Genomic DNA, 16393 nt, shown 5'->3' with positions numbered 1-16393 from the left:
TGCTTCTGTCACTTTGCCAGCCCCCACAGTCCCTTCAACAGCTATGCATATACATGCACATTTGTTTATGCATAGATGTGTCTGTGGGCGTTTTTTTTTTTTTTTTTGTAATCTGCATCTTTTCTGTTGGGGACTAGATGTCGCTGTTTAGTTCCTTAATATATGAATATTGAAATATATACAAAATTTATGTGCCAAATGCAGTTCCTGTTAAGTCAGATTCATTCCAAAACCATCTTTGTACTGTAGGAAACCTTCCATGAAAATGGTATAAGAAATTGTTTCACTGATAGTCCCTTGTAACTGGTGCCATGGAAATATTCAAACTTGAAATAAACATTCAAAAGAGTTTGGATATCTTGTGGTTTATAATTCTGGATGTCTAATTATTCAGCTGGCTTTCTAATTCAAGATATTCGACTAATTTCACTTTTTAAATCACACCAATGTTAAAATAATACCATTTCCTTTAATAAGACGGAATTACTGTTTAACTAGCATTTCGCCCCAAACTTATTTTTTGAAAACATTTGTGAGCCGTGCTGGCAAAATAAGTGGGAATGCGTGAAATGAGTGAAAATGTCAATTTTGGTTGAATTTGAGATTTTCACAAAAATGAATTTATGAAGCCCTTGTCTAGTGATCCCAATGCTCCAAATCTCCAAATTTTAAAAGTATCTTTATTTGTACGTTTTCCTATAGATATTTGTTTTTGACTGGTTGTGTGCCAAATTGGGTTATTACCAGGGATTTTAAGGTATTGCTGCTAGGCACCTTCAGAAAACTTTAACTCAATTTTTCTCGAAATTGACTTTGCTCAACTTCAAACAAGTGTAGCTCATTCATTTTTTGTCTACTTCCAACAAATCATACATCATTCCGAAGGTTTTTTTAATTGAGAATGAAAGGAATAACAAATTTTTGAAAATTGGCTCATTGCAACTCATTTTGTCAGCATGGGTCACATATTGCCAATTATTCTGATCTCATATAGGGCAATACTACGATTTTTTTGTGCGTGTGTTTATTTAACAAAATGAAGCACAGGCAGGGTTGCCAGGTTTTCATAACAAAACCCGCCCAATTGCTACCATGGTCCCATGGTAATAACCGCGTTCAGGGGGTAAAATCCGCGTTTTTGGTGGGTTTCCCCGTGGCTAAATATCATGAAATTTGGAGTCGCTTCAACTCGCGGTCATGCAAAAAAACAAAAAAAAACTAAAAAAAACTAAAAAGTAGCCCAATTCTGCGGGAAAACCGCAGACTTGGCAACACAGATAGGAGTTCATATTTAAAAACAAATTGTGTTGGGTTAAATGTACACAAATAAAATGCATATAGACCACAAAACAATATATTTATTAAAAAAATCTGTGTATAAAATGTATACAACTTACAAATATTAACAAATTCAATTTACTTGATATTCCCAGTGGAAATATTCTGTTTCTAAAGGTGAGAGAATGTTGGTTTGAGGAATGGACGAGCAGCGGTGTGTGGGGTGGGCAAAGCCATGAAGCCGGGCCTCTTCGCTGCTGGGACTGACGGAGAGGGCCTGGAACCTCTGCCTGCACTCCGACTCCCACCCCTGTATCCTCCTCCTCCTCCTCTTGATGAAGACCAGTTATTGCTGTATCCACTACAATAACAATGGAGAGGGGTAGTTAATTTGATTTCATATAGCCGAGATGAAAGTCTGCACAATCCAACAATGCTGCTGTGATAAACATACTGACCCTTTAGAGGAGGAGTTCTGGCCACTGGAACCTTTCCTTCTTTTGGGTTTCCTGGAGTAAGACCCTTGCTTTCTCTTCGCTCCTCGTCCAGAGGTGCTTCTGAAATAGGTTGATGTGGTGTCACCTTCATCATAATCATCATCTTCATTTTGATGGCCTCTTGTCGTGTCAATCCATCCTGAACTCTCGGCCTGTGCCTCAGCTGCAGAGGGAGTGTGAGAACATCATGTCTCTTCAGCTGCTTTATAAGTTGCTATTTGGAGCTAGCTGATATGATGTTTCTCAAAGCAAGTTTTATAGGCAGAGCTGTCCAAATCCATGCCTCATTTTTGGTCAGCTGTACTATGAAGTAATTTGTACTCATCATGTACTAAGGGAAATTACATCATGGTGATATATAAATGTGTAGGAGGCTAATAATATCGGATAGCGAAATCAGAAGACCTCTTTTATGTTAACTTTTAAATGTTTAGTTCACCCAAAAATTAAAAGTGTCATCATATTTTGTTCCAAACCTGTAAGACTTTATTCATCTTCAAAGCACAAATAAAAATATTTTAATGAAATCTGAGAGATTTCTGTCCCTCCATTGACAGCTACGCAACTACCACTTCGACACTTCAAAAAGTTCCTAAAGAGACTGTAAAACGAATATGAATTAAACGGTTTAGTCCAAAGACGTGATCGCTTTATATGATGGATAGATTTAATTTAGGCTTTTATTCACATATAAACATTCATCAACACACACATCAGATATGGTTAGGGATGCCCCCGACAAGATTTTTCTATATGATTAGTCACTCATTTAAGGCATTAGTCAACTAGTCAGACATTTATGATATATAATATTATTTTCATATTACGTAGGGTTGAATATTATATGGAACAAACCATAATAATGAGCAATTAAAACATGATTTAAGCATGCATGCATAAACCTTGCCACAGCAGTGGCAAAAGTAATGATTATGAATGCGTCGAAAAAACAGCTAGGAGACTGACCATTCTAACAATTTATTAATGAACTAGTGATTTCTGAGTCAGTGTCGGCTGCAAAGATGAAGTTGGCGACGCCGACTCATCACCTCTACATTATAGTGGATGCGCCTAAGCATGCAGTAAGCGCAGTACTAATTTAGCTTCCACATTCACTAAAACTTGAATATTCACCTAATAATAGCACACATTTATTTAGGTTTATGTTAGATTGGGCGGCCATGTAAAGAGACTCCTACTTGCATGTTTCAAATGATAAGCCATGTCTGAATGTTAGGCGAATGTTTGGATTTCCTGCCTGACATAGTCTGTTGACCGCACAGAAAAAAAAAAAAAGCTCCTCAGACAGCTGATCCATGTGGTAATTAGCCTAATTAAAATTTGGTCGACTAAGTCAACTAAACGTTAGTCGACAAGAAGAGGCTATCAAGCAAGCCCTAGATATGGTTAACGGAAGCTCAAGCATATTTGCTTGATGTGCGAGAACCAATGAGGTTCATTCTCGTGTCAAGCAGGTTCGATTGAGCTTCTGTTTATGTTCACTGATCAATGTTTATATGAGAATAAAGGCCTAAATTAAATCTGTTCATCATATAAAGTGATCGAGTCTCTTCAAAAAATTTAGACTAAACTGTTCGAATCATGTGGATTAATTTTACAATCTCTTTATGAACTTTTTGAAGTGGTAGTTGCATGGACTGTCAATGGAGGGACAGAAATCTTTCAGATTTCATTTAAATTATTGTCATTTGTGTTTCAAAGATGAACATAAGTCTTACGGGTTTGGAACGACATGAGGGTGAGAAATTTATTGAAATTTTTTCATTTTTGGATGAACTAACCCTTTAAAGTTGTGGCCACATTAGCAAAATTTTGAAGGCAAAAAAGTCGATTGTCAATGATGTAGTAAAAAACAGTATGAAGCAGCTTTTGTTGAATTCAGGTGACCAACTTGAGCCAACTTGATTGTGTGGCTTCCAATTGAAAAGACTAGACTTATACCATTGTTTGGTGAATTTTCACAGGAAGAAAAATGCATATTTGCATTTCTACATTTGCCTCAGTTTTTGCCTGTGATCATCCATTTAGGTTTCTAGTCTCTAAAACAAGGTTCAGGCTAGAAAGGATTACTGTAACGTAGTGTGTCAGGGAAAGCGATCATCTTGAGGATATAATACATATGCAGATGAGAGTGTATGTTGTCATTCCCTCACCAGGCAGCTGCCACTCAGAGTACTTCTGCAGCAGTTCAATAAACTCAGCTCCATACTTCTCCAGTTTGTCTTCGGTCACACCGTCAATCTGCAACAGCACATCCGGATCAGACGAGAGGGTCTCTGTGCAGAAACACATCACAATTCATTTAACAGAGCACATTGGGCTGTGAAAAAGGAAAGGGGAATAATTGCTTTAGCTTAATGAGGTGTTTCATCCTAGTAACACATTGAGTAAATCTGCTTGTAAATAAAAAAGACAGTTGTAAATGAGCTATTGTGTGTATATTTTTTCATTGTATATTATAAAAATTGGCTAACCAGCAATCTTTTTGAGTGTGGCTGTAGAGAAAATGTTGTAGTAATGAATGCCGAAAACTTTGCCCAACTTCTTGCACAGATCATTGAGTTCCTGCAGACACTTTTTAACCATCTCCTCTCTCTTAGAGACGTTCTCAGTCACAGAGGCTTTGTGCTTTCTGATGCTGGACGCACTCTCAGTCTCAACAAATTCAACCTGCAATGGGTATGGTTATTATTACAGATTTTGCACTGAGCATACAATATTAGTATTGAGCATAAAAAGCAGCGTCACAGGACAGAGTAATATATTATATTAATAGTCTCACCTGCATGCAGCCATTCAGTACACTCATAGCTTTAGGCCCTGCAGAGATATAGGCCACTGCTTGCCCATTGTTAGTGATGTACAGGTCCTCCACCAGAACACTATCAAGCACCAGTTTCTTAAAGAGCCTCTCAGCATTGTGTTTGGAATATGCTGCTCCAACCCCGAACATTCCAGACTGGATCCGAGCACTTTTGGAGCCTGCCGCAGAGAGATATTCTCATTGAGACCGTCCTGACTGGCATTTCAAGCACTGTATGAGGCAAAAGATATTCATAGTAATATTCACTCTATCATTTATGACTTCTTACCCAGAAATATGTCAACCAGCATGTTGAGGGTAAGCCGGTTCATCTGGGTGGATTTGCCATATCTGCTTCCAACCTTCTCACAGTTCTCCTGCACAAACCTCGCGATCTTCTTCACATCATCAGTGACATTTCTTGATTTATATTTCTGAAGGCAAGTATTAAGATGCATGAATTTGCATTTGTATCTGTAATTAATACATAATGGCACTATTTAAAATGTTCATGTTTCTAAAGTAAATAATTAGTCAATTAACTTGTTTGGCAATCAAACAAAATTCAATTTCAAGCAATGACTGCATACAATTATACAGTTTGTTATTAAGCATGACATTTGCATAATGCACGCTGAGTAAAGAATGAACTGATTTGATGATGGTCTTACGTGTGGTCTGGCACAATTGTCACAGATGACTTCAGGATGCTCTTTACAGAAGCTTGTATTAAACGTGTGCTCGCCAAAGTAAGCCAGCAACTGGATTCTCCTGCACTCGGCCAAATTTTCACAGAAATGCACCATGCTGTGCAGGTTGTTGATGTGGGTGGCTTTGGATTGCTGGTTGCCATCTTTATCCACTGCAATTATATTAACTGTTATGTAGGCCATGCTCACACAGACAGGTTAACTATGAATCTATAATACCGTCTGGATTTTAATATTTCACATTCATATTTTGAACATCTTCACAATGTAAAGCACCCTAAAACTTGTCAAGCTATATTTCTGTTCATTTTATATCCATGTCATTTTCTATGTTTAATTTTATATTTTTAAATTTTTAAATTTAACTTGCCAAAAAACTGCATCCATCCATCATAAAAATAATTTATACGGCTCAAGGGGGTTAATAAAGGTCTGCTGAAGTGAAGCGATGGATTTTTGTAAGAAAAATATCCATATTTTAAACATTATAAACTAAAATTACTAGCTTCGGCCAGACGACCGCACACATATAGCGCAAGATGCCTCTCGTGGTTTAAACAAATAGGGCTGGGCAACAAACTAAAGCTCCGCTTCTCTTATATCGAAATCTTTCAACATTTCTCTTTAAAAATTCTCATTTTAGACTTCCAATTCGTGACCGGTGTTTTGCTCTATCCTCTGCGCTTCCGCGTTCGTCATTACATCACACGTCGGGTCAGGGGTCACTCTTCCAATGCAAATCGATGTGTATAGCCATCTGCCAGAAGCTAATTATTATAGTTAAGTTTAAAAAATTTATATTTTTCGTACAAAAACCCATCGCTTCGCTTCAGAAGGCCTTTATTAACCCCCTGGAGCCTTATGGATTAATTTTTATGATTTTTAGGCTTTAAAATCGCGCCCCTCTTTCACTACCATTATGAAGCTTTGAATATTTTAAATATATCTCAGATTGTGTTCGTCTGAAAGAAGAAAGTCATATACACCTATGATGGCTTGAGGGTGAGTAAATCATTGGATATTTTCCATTTTGGGTAAACTAACCCTTTAACACTTTAGTGTGATAATGGATTGTTTACAGTTAAGCCATCAATATTTATATCCTAGCTTCATTGCAAGGGCATACAAAAGCTAGTACATACTAGCAATGAGTCTCTTGATGCGGATAACATCGCTGTAAGAATAGAAGAGGACGCAGTGGGAAATCTCTCCATCTCGACCAGCTCTGCCTGACTCCTGGTAGTAACCCTCCACTGACTTGGGCAGACTGGCATGGATCACATAACGCACATCAGGCTTATCGATACCCATGCCAAACGCAATGGTGGCGCACATAACCTAAAAACGAAAGATGAATTGTTAAAAATAAATAGTGGTATTTGTGGTAACATAAAAACAAAAACAACATTCCTGATGAAAAGAGCTGGTCCGTGTTTTAATAACGGTGTGCCTCACCTGGCAGCCATCCTGATTGATCCATTTGTTCTGGACATATTCCCTGTCACTGTCACTCAGGCCAGCGTGATAAGCCAGTGCCGCAATCCCAGCCCTCTGAAGACTGTCAGCCAGATTGTCGCAGTCATTACGAGACAAACAGTACACGATCCCCGAGTCACCTACACACACAGTCAACTTGATTTACAGGGTTTCCATGCTGGGGTGAAAAATGATGAGCTAAAGACTGGACAGCACTCACGTGGGTAATATTTCTTGATCCACTGAATGCATTCCTCATCAACCTTCTTGGGCTTTTTCGGTAAAACTGAGTATTTGAGATTGTGCCTGTTGAAGCTCATAGTGAATCTGTAAAAATATTATCAATTTTAATATGACTAACACATGTACATGATATGTACAGGACTATAGGTCTCATGATTGAGAAAGTACAGAGTGAGTATCAAAGCATACATATATAAATGCACTACTGTTTCTAAAGTACAAAAGTCAGCAGATTTTTTTTAAATGTATTTGAAATTTCTCATTTTTAATATCAATATTGGAAACAGTTATGCTGTTTATCTTTTGTAAAAACTATGATTTTGATGAATTGAATGTGCAAAAGAACAGTATTTATAACAGTACATTATAAATGTAAATGTCTTTACGGTCACTTTTCATCAAATTAATGTGTCCTTGCTAAATAAAAGTTAATCTGTACTGAGTCCAAACCTCCCCTGTGAGGACAATTTTAATTAATATGTGAAAATATTACTTTGTACAGTATGTCTGAAGGAAGGTGAGCTTCAAAATAATAATGTATCCATATCATAATCAATGGGTGAGTGACATTAATCAGAATACCATGTCCTACAGTAAATAAATGCTTTTAAAAATACAAATACATTTGTGAGTTATTCAGGAACTGCATGCAAGGAGACTTACACCTGAGGACGGGTCATTGCCAGCTGGTTAAGAATGTCTTTCTGAACTCTAGGAGTGGCTGTGGCTGTCAGTGCCATTATAGGAACCCTGGGAAACATCCGTCTGAGCTCATGCAAGCGCTTGTAGTCTGGCCTGAAGTCATGACCCCACTAAGGCAGAAATGGATCTATTTTACAATGTTTGTATGGATAGTGCCACAATATTGGTTAGCATTAGGGCAGAAATTTAACTTTTGTAAACAGACAAAGACACTCTTAACTAAATTATTAAAATCACACATTCTTGTTGCACTGTACAATTTAAAACAAGTTTACCTGACTGACGCAGTGGGCCTCATCAATGACGATGCGAGCCAGCAAACCTCTTTCAAACAGATTCTGAAGGGCACTGATCATTCGTCCGCTTGCACATACCTGAGAACAAAAGCAACACGCATCAACACTGGTTGACATGCATGCAAAATTGCAACATGATTGTCTTGCTTGAAATTCACCTTCTCAGGAGTTGCATAAAGCAGTTTGATGGTGGGATCCTTCCTAGACAACTGCATATAGATCCGCGCAGCCTCACTGTCTTTTTTGTCCCCTGATAAACTAGTTGCACAAATCTATAACACAAAACTTCACAGTAAGGAACTGTTTCAATTTAGTGGAGAAAATCACTGTGCGTAAGGAAAAGAATGACTTACATCTAATGTGGTGAGTTTTTGGACCTGGTCAACTATGAGAGACCGTAGAGGAGATATGACTACTGTTACCCCAGCAGAGACACAAGCAGGAAGCTGATAGCAGAGACTTTTACCACCACCTGTAAAGGGGTTGCCACATTGAAACTTTTCATTATTAGAAAACATTTATATTGATATATTATATTGATTTAATGCTTTACAAATTTAGGATAGTAAATATTATTATTAAAATAATTATTAGTTGACCAACAATTATTTACATATATTAGTGCTGTCAAATCATCATAGATATCATAGTGCTGTTAATCACTTCTAACATAAAAGTTTGTGTTTACATAATATGTGTGTATATATATATATATATATATATATATATATATATATATATATATATATATATATATATATATTATATGTATCTGTCGCATCTAACATAATTTGTTTACATAATATGTAAACATATATTAATATTCTGTAATATTGTAATATATGTGTGTGTTTGTTTGTGTATATATATATATATATATATATATATATATATATATATATATATATATATACACACAAATATATGTATATATTATTACATTTATACACAATTTTTAGTTAGATGCCATAAATCGTGATTAATCCATTTGATTAATCGATAGATTAATCGCATCTAACATAAAATTGTTACATAATGTGTATTACATTTATTTACAAATATATGTATATATTACATGTATACACACATTTTTGTTAGATGTGATAAATCGATTAACCGCAATTAATAGCATCTAACACATTTTTTTTTTACAAAATGTCTCTGTGTGTGTTATATATATATATATATATATATATATATATATATATATATATATAACATATACATTTTTTATTTTTTTTATTTTATTACATTTATAAATATTATAGGGCTGCAACGATTAATCGCGATTAATCGTTTTCAAAATAAAAGTCTGTTTACGTAATATATGTGTGTGTTCTGTGTGTATAATAATTATGTATATATAAATACACACACATACAGGTATAAAGTTTAGAAATATATGCATGTATTATAAATATATATATTTATATATATTTTATATTACATATAAACATAAATATTTTATATATAAATATAAAATTTTTCTTAAATATATACATGAATGTGTGTGTATTTATACATACATAATTATTATAGACAGAATACACACATATATATTACGTAAACAGACTTTTATTTTGTAAACGATTAATCGCAATTAATCGTTGCAGCCCTAAAATATTATATAAATGTGTGTGTGTAAAATTATTAATATAATTTATGCAGCCAATATAAATACACTATAGGTGTAGTCAAGACATAGTGAGCTAGGATTTCTAGTCTAATCTCAAAATAAACAAGCTATATACTGCAAGTCATAATGACTCATGTTGCTATAATGCTTGTAACAAACCTGTAGGCATCAGAACAAACGTGTCTTCTCCTAACAGTGTGGCATTAATAGCCTCCAGCTGATTGAAGCGGAACTGATGCAACCCAAACTTCTTATGGAAGATCTTCATCATCTCTGGGCTATGAGGAAAGCTGAAGCCTCTAAAGCGGTCATGAGCTGGGTTTCTATACACAGGCTCTGCAGATCAAGACAGACACTGGTATCAAAAAAACTGCTCATCAAGCCATTTCATTGGGGTCTTTAATAATATGACCTAAATGGTATATAGGTGATATTGGTATAGGGATATTACACTACTCAAACTTACCAGGGTTGGGTGTTTTGGGAGGTTTTGGTGCTGTTGGTGTGACTGCCCTTCTCTCCAGCGGTTTTGAAGGCCCACCCTCTCGCACTGATGGAGTATTTGCAGCAGAGCTGTCTCTTGATGCCAAGACACTAGAAGGTTCTTCATAATAATCTGGAATGTCAGTCTCATCAAAATCGTCAATATCAAAGTCATCAATATCAAAGTCATCAACTGGCTCTGTGTCTGCTCGAGAACTGTTGGGTACTGCAGTGCTGGTTTCAACACTGCTCTCTGCATTTCTCTTGCCTGAATCCGCTCTCTTGGGGGAATAAAACAGGTCAATCTGATCTACATCCACAGTCTGATTGTTTGTCTCATTGAAGGACAATCCTGAGTAGCACTTATCTGTCTTTGCCTCAGATTTGCTTACAGCTGGACTTGACCTGTTTAAGATGTCCCCAGTAGTGGTTTTTGAGGAGTAGTTAGGATTCCAGGAACCACCAGGGGTTTCAACACCATTGATGATGCAGTCCGAGTCCTCAAATACAGAGTCATTTCCCAGAAACATGATGGAGGAATTGGACTCACATCTTAGAAAGTCTGTTTTGACACCCCCTCTCTTCTCTGATGTAATTGGGGTCATCGATGATGACAGGCTAGAGGGTGTGACTCCAAAACTTTTTCTGTTAAGCAGACTAGAATATGGAGTTGCTGATCGGGCTGATTGAGATACTATGGATGGTGCACCATTCGCAATAATCCTTTTCCTGTGGTAAAGACAGATACACAGTGTAATGGAGAGTTATTAGTTAAACTGTAACAAGCAGTAATGGCATCCAACACAGATATAGTGATAGAAAAGTAGACAATTAACATCACTCTCACATAATTGGAACATTTTCTCCCTGCTGATTAATATGGTAAATTTCACAAAATGGCCACTTGATATTTAAATAATTAATAAAAGAAAGAAAGAAAGAAAGAAAGAAAGAAAGAAAGAAAGAAAGAAAGAAAGAAAGAAAGAAAGAAACCTACTATTAGAATTTTTTCATGAATTATGGCATTATTTTCATATACCTGGTAATGTAAACTTAAAGGGTTAGTTCACCCAAAAATTAAAATTTTATCATTAATTACTCATGTTGTTCCACACCTGTAAGACCTTCGTTCATCTTCAGAACACAAATTAAGATATTTTTGATAAAATCCGATGGCTAAGTGAGGCCTGCATTGACAGCAAGACAATTAACACGTGCCCAGAAAGCTACTAAAGACGTATTTAAAACAGTCCATGTGACTACAGTGGTTCAACCTTGATGTTATGAAGCGATGAGAATACTTTTTGTGTGCCAAAAAAATAAATAAATAAAATAACGACTTTATTCAACAATATCTAGGGATGGGTGATTTCAAAACACTGCTTCATTAAGCTTCGACGCTTCACAAATCTTTTCTTTGGAATCAATGGTTCGGAGCATGTATCAAACTGCCAGAGTCACGCCCCCCAGTGGTGAAGCATTGAAATTTCGAAACTTATGACATAAAGTAGCCTCGTTTACTGAAATCACATGACTTTGGTAGTTTGATACATGCTCCAAACCACTGATTCCAAACAAAAGATTTGTAAAGCTTCAAAGCTTCATGAAGCAGTGTTTTGAAATCGCCCATCACTAGATATTGTTGAATAAAGTCGTTATTTTGTTTTTTTGGTGCACAAAAAGTATTCTCATCGCTTCATAACATTAAGGTTGAACCACTGTCGTCACATGAACCGTTTTAAATATGTATTTAGTAGCTTTCTGGGCACTGAAAGTGTTAATGATCTTGCTGTCAATGGAGGCCTCACTGAGCCATTGGCTTTTATCAAAAATATCTTAATTTGTGTTCTGAAGATGAACGAAGGTCTTACGGGTGTGGAAAGGCATGAAAGTGAGTAATTAAAGACATCATTTTCATTTTTGGGTGAACTAACCCTTTAAATCACCTTTTTTTTTTTTTTACTGTAATACAGAATTGTTTACATAAAGAAATACAGTTTTGCAATGATTTTTTAAAAATTAAACTCTTTTTTCTAAAACAGTACAACAAATTCAACCAAATTCAACCAACAAACAAACAATCAAACAAATAAATAAATAAATAAATATATTTATTCATTTATTTGTTGGTTGAATTTGTGCTAATTGTCTTGCTGGCTGGCAATTTAATAAAATATTTAATATATACTAACAGACTCTATTTATTTATTTATTCATTTTTGTTACCCAACAAAAGCCACCTTTATTGCTTTACCTGTGTGCTCTCTGCAGTAGTAGCTCTGTACCGCAGGTAAGCGCTATGAGCTCATGCTCTGGAATAGTGTCCACTAGATGACAAATAGATTCCATAACACTAAAGAGAGCATCATCAGTTCCTAAATCACAAACACATGTACAGATTAGACACAGTACATTCATATACTGCAAATGGTTGACCAAAAAGTGTGATGATACTTTTTAGATCACAAAGCAATCTTGCATGAGTGATACCTTTCAAGTCTTTGGCAGGTTTATCCAAGGGTGCTGACAGGCTTGAAGCAGATTCACGAGGTGGTACATTTTTGTCAGCATGGGTAATAGAGTCAGATGAACTTTAAAACAAAAGAATTTGGGGAAAATACATTTAAAATGAAAGGAAAGTGTACTTATTTTCAGAAAGTACTATTATCGTAGTTACAAAATTCATTTATCAGTGAAAGAATGTTACCTTTTCTCCTTATCTGAGACAAAGGGACTCGTCTCCTCAGGTACAGGGGATGGTGGGATGAAATCCTCATAATTTTCATAAAAGTTGTCGGTCTCACAGTCATCGACATCTATGATGTTTGTCTCAGACCAGTTATTTTCTTCTGTAGCTGCAATTGAAATGCTGTTAATTAATTACCTTGTGAGCTTCATATTTATATCCAAACACACCAACCTTTTCCTTAGCAGGTGAAAAAGTGACATATTAGCAGTAAACACTAAAAACTTAAAAACAACAACAATAAATCACTAATAAAATTGAGGTGCACTAACTTGTCGCACACTTGATATCCTCCTGGTTTTTAACTGGCGAAATACAGTCGATGATTTCCTCATCCTCAGTGTCACTCAGTAACGCCTTTTGCTGGACTGATTTACGTTTTTTTATTTTTTTAATGGGCGAGTCCTCTGGCTCTGTGCTGACTCCATTTGCAGCTGACAGGATGTCCTCTGGGACAGTTATGGTCTCTGTAGCCTGTGAACCTCCATTTAATGTAGTCTCGTCACTCCTAGCACAAGAGGAATTTGGGGATGTATTCTGGTCCGATACACTTGGCTTTTTTGTAGAGGTCCCTGCAACTGGGGATACTACTCTTCCCTTGACTGGGGTTTCAAAATCATCCAAATCATCCCATTCATTGAAGGAAAGTTGAGAGATGTCACGCTTAGCTTCACCCACAGTTTGATCATCAGTAGAATCCTTAGGCAAGGCTGCAGATTTTGACAAAGCCTTTATGGTGGATTGGACAAGAGGCGTTTTGTTCAGAGCAAAAGGGTTGGCCAATGGATTAACAGTAATTGCCTTCGGCTTGCTTGGTGCTGTGAAGAAGTTGACTTTCGGTGCCACTCTTTCAGGCTTTTGCGAAAATGTCACAGGAGTTTTGGTTACTTCACAGCTGCGGAGAACATTGACACTCCTGTTTGCTAAGACATTTGCAGCAGTTACCTTTTGAGGAACTTCCACTTTGGAGATGCCCGATGAAGACTTCTTTTTGAAGCAAAACCCCCTGAACAGTGGAGAGGTTAGACACACAATTAGCTACACATTTTCAGCTCACTTTCATTTGTATCAAGCATTTAGTAACACTTTATTTTACACTGTATTATTACTCGGTGTCTAAATATATAATTACACAGACACTTTAAATCAAGCATTTCTAAAAACATATCCTAAAGCAGCTATAAAGAGAAAACTAGGCAGTTCTATGTATAAGCCTATCTATCTATCTATCTATCTATCTATCTATCTATCTATCTATAAGCCTATCTATCTATCTATCAATAAGTCTATCTATCTATCTGTCAATCAATAAGCCTATCTATCTCACTATCTGCCTATCTATCTATCTATCTATCTATAAGCCTATCTATCTATCCATCTATCTGTCTATCAATAAGCCTATCTATCTCACTATCTGCCTATCTATCCATCCATCTATCTATCTGTCTGTCTATCATCTATCTATCTATTTATCAATAAGTCTATCTATCCATCCATCTATCTGTCTGTCTATCAATAAGCCTATCTATCCATCTATCTATCTATCTATCTATCTATCTATCTGCCTATCTATCATCCATCTATCTGTCTATCATCTATCTATCTATCTGTCTGTCTATCAATAATTCTATCTATCTATCTATCTATCTATCTATCTATCTATCTATCTATCTATCTATCTATCTATCTATCTATCAATAAGCCTATCTATCTATCAATAAGTCTATCTATCTATCTGTCAATCAATAAGCCTATCTATCTCACTATCTGCCTATCTATCCATCCATCTATCTATCTGTCTGTCTATCTATCTGTCTATCTGTCTGTCTGTCTATCTATCTATCTATCTATCTATCTATCTATCTATCTGTCTGTCTGTCTATTTATCAATAAGTCTATCTATCTATCCATCTATCTGTCTGTCTATCAATAAGCCTATCTATCCATCTATCTATCTATCTGCCTATCTATCCATCCATCTATCTGTCTATCATCTATCTATCTGTCTATCAATAATTCTATCTATCTATCTATCTATCTATCTATCTATCTATCTGTCTGTCTATCAATAAGCCTATCTATCTATCAATAAGTCTATCTATCTGTCAATCAATAAGCCTATCTATCTATCTATCTATCTATCTATCTATCTATCTATCTATCTATCTATCTATCTATCAATAAGTCTATCTATCTATCTATATAGGTCTATCTATCAATCTATATAGGTCTATCTATCAATAAGTCTGCCTGTCTATCTATTAGTCTATCTGGCAATAAGTCTATCTCTCTATCTATCTCAGAATATATAATAATGTTCTTACCCAAGCTTTGGTTTGAGCAGTGACAGCTTGTTGTGTGCAGCATTATTGTGTCGGTCCAGTTGCTCCTTTAGGTTGTTTTGAGGAAGACTCGGCATTGTGTGTACATTTATAAGAAATTATATTCCTCAGTAGTTCATGTATATGACATTTAATCAACTCCACAAACAAACACATGTAAATAAACACAGGTATGGTCCGTTAGAATTAATGCGACATTACAACCCTCGATTGTTTAGCACAAAAACACTCACAGCGCGACGTTTTGCTCTCTTTCCGCCATCGTAAGGACTTCAAAATCATAAAATTCCTCTACAATTACAGCCACGAACATGAAAGTTTGATATTCTGGTACAAACAAAACAATAAATGAACGGCAGCACAAAACATCACCATAAGCTCGCGCTTACCGCGTATTCGCAGCTCGCTCTCTGATTGGACATCTGTCAGTAACATCACTTCCGCTAAACGGCGGCTTGTTCAAAACAATCTAGCACAATACATATTTTAAGCATTTTCAGTTTTACACCAGCACTATTTTCTCTCTCTTTTTTTTTTTTTTTTTTTTCATTTTCTCCTTTCACATCTTTGTTCAGTGGAGTTTAATCTTGTCTTAACGTATAAACAACTGCTTCCTCTGGTGCACGCTGTGGCAGCTTAAACATTAGATGTGGATTTAGGTCGCCACCTATTGGCTCGCTGTGGAATTGCACATCATTTTCAAATTCCATTGGTGATATGATGGCTTGCAACCAGTCTATGCTTGCAACATTGAATTAATAGAAAACATTTTTTTAATTAATTTTAAAACATTTTTGACACCTTTGATAAAAAATGATGACGTTGCTGTCATAAAAAGTGCCCATTTCAGGCTTTAATATAGCAAAAGTGTGAGATTTTATGTAACTTTTATATTTGCAATTACTGAATTAGTGTGAGGGTCATCTGATTAATAGGAAAATGTTGATTTTATCACAAATACATTTTATAATACTACTCAGAGAGCTCCCATAGTGTCCATAACTTAAAATAATGACCAATAATAATAGGGATTTGATGCTTGAGATTTTTTCTGGAAGTTAAATATGTCATTAATGTCGTGGGGTGTTCAGAAAAGTAATACATTTTGGTAAAAAGTCTAAAAATGTGTAAGTCCAAATCGTACCGGTTTCGTGGAATGA

At 35.8% G+C, this 16393-nt stretch overlaps 1 protein-coding gene across 1 annotated transcript; it reads right to left on the bottom strand.

Moving 5' to 3' along the window:
• Nucleotides 1-1350: 1350 nt before the first annotated feature.
• Nucleotides 1351-16383, bottom strand: blm (BLM RecQ like helicase). Its single transcript, XM_067390485.1, has 21 exons — nt 15216-16383; nt 13164-13897; nt 12853-13000; nt 12636-12736; nt 12400-12520; nt 10129-10874; nt 9822-9998; nt 8380-8498; nt 8185-8298; nt 8006-8104; nt 7692-7840; nt 7006-7112; nt 6765-6925; nt 6452-6647; nt 5271-5461; nt 4889-5033; nt 4579-4778; nt 4271-4466; nt 3950-4072; nt 1737-1938; nt 1351-1639 (listed from the first exon to the last, which is right to left on the bottom strand). Exons 1-21 carry the CDS (start codon nt 15308-15310, stop codon nt 1450-1452), a joined length of 4314 nt encoding a protein of 1437 aa, XP_067246586.1. The 5' UTR covers nt 15311-16383; the 3' UTR covers nt 1351-1449.
• Nucleotides 16384-16393: the final 10 nt, after the last annotated feature.

This window comes from Chanodichthys erythropterus, chromosome 7 (assembly GCF_024489055.1).
Source record: "Chanodichthys erythropterus isolate Z2021 chromosome 7, ASM2448905v1, whole genome shotgun sequence".
Classification (NCBI taxonomy): Eukaryota; Metazoa; Chordata; class Actinopteri; order Cypriniformes; family Xenocyprididae; genus Chanodichthys; species Chanodichthys erythropterus.
The sequence above is the reverse complement of the archived record's forward strand: the minus strand, read 5'-3'. Positions and strand labels throughout refer to the sequence as shown.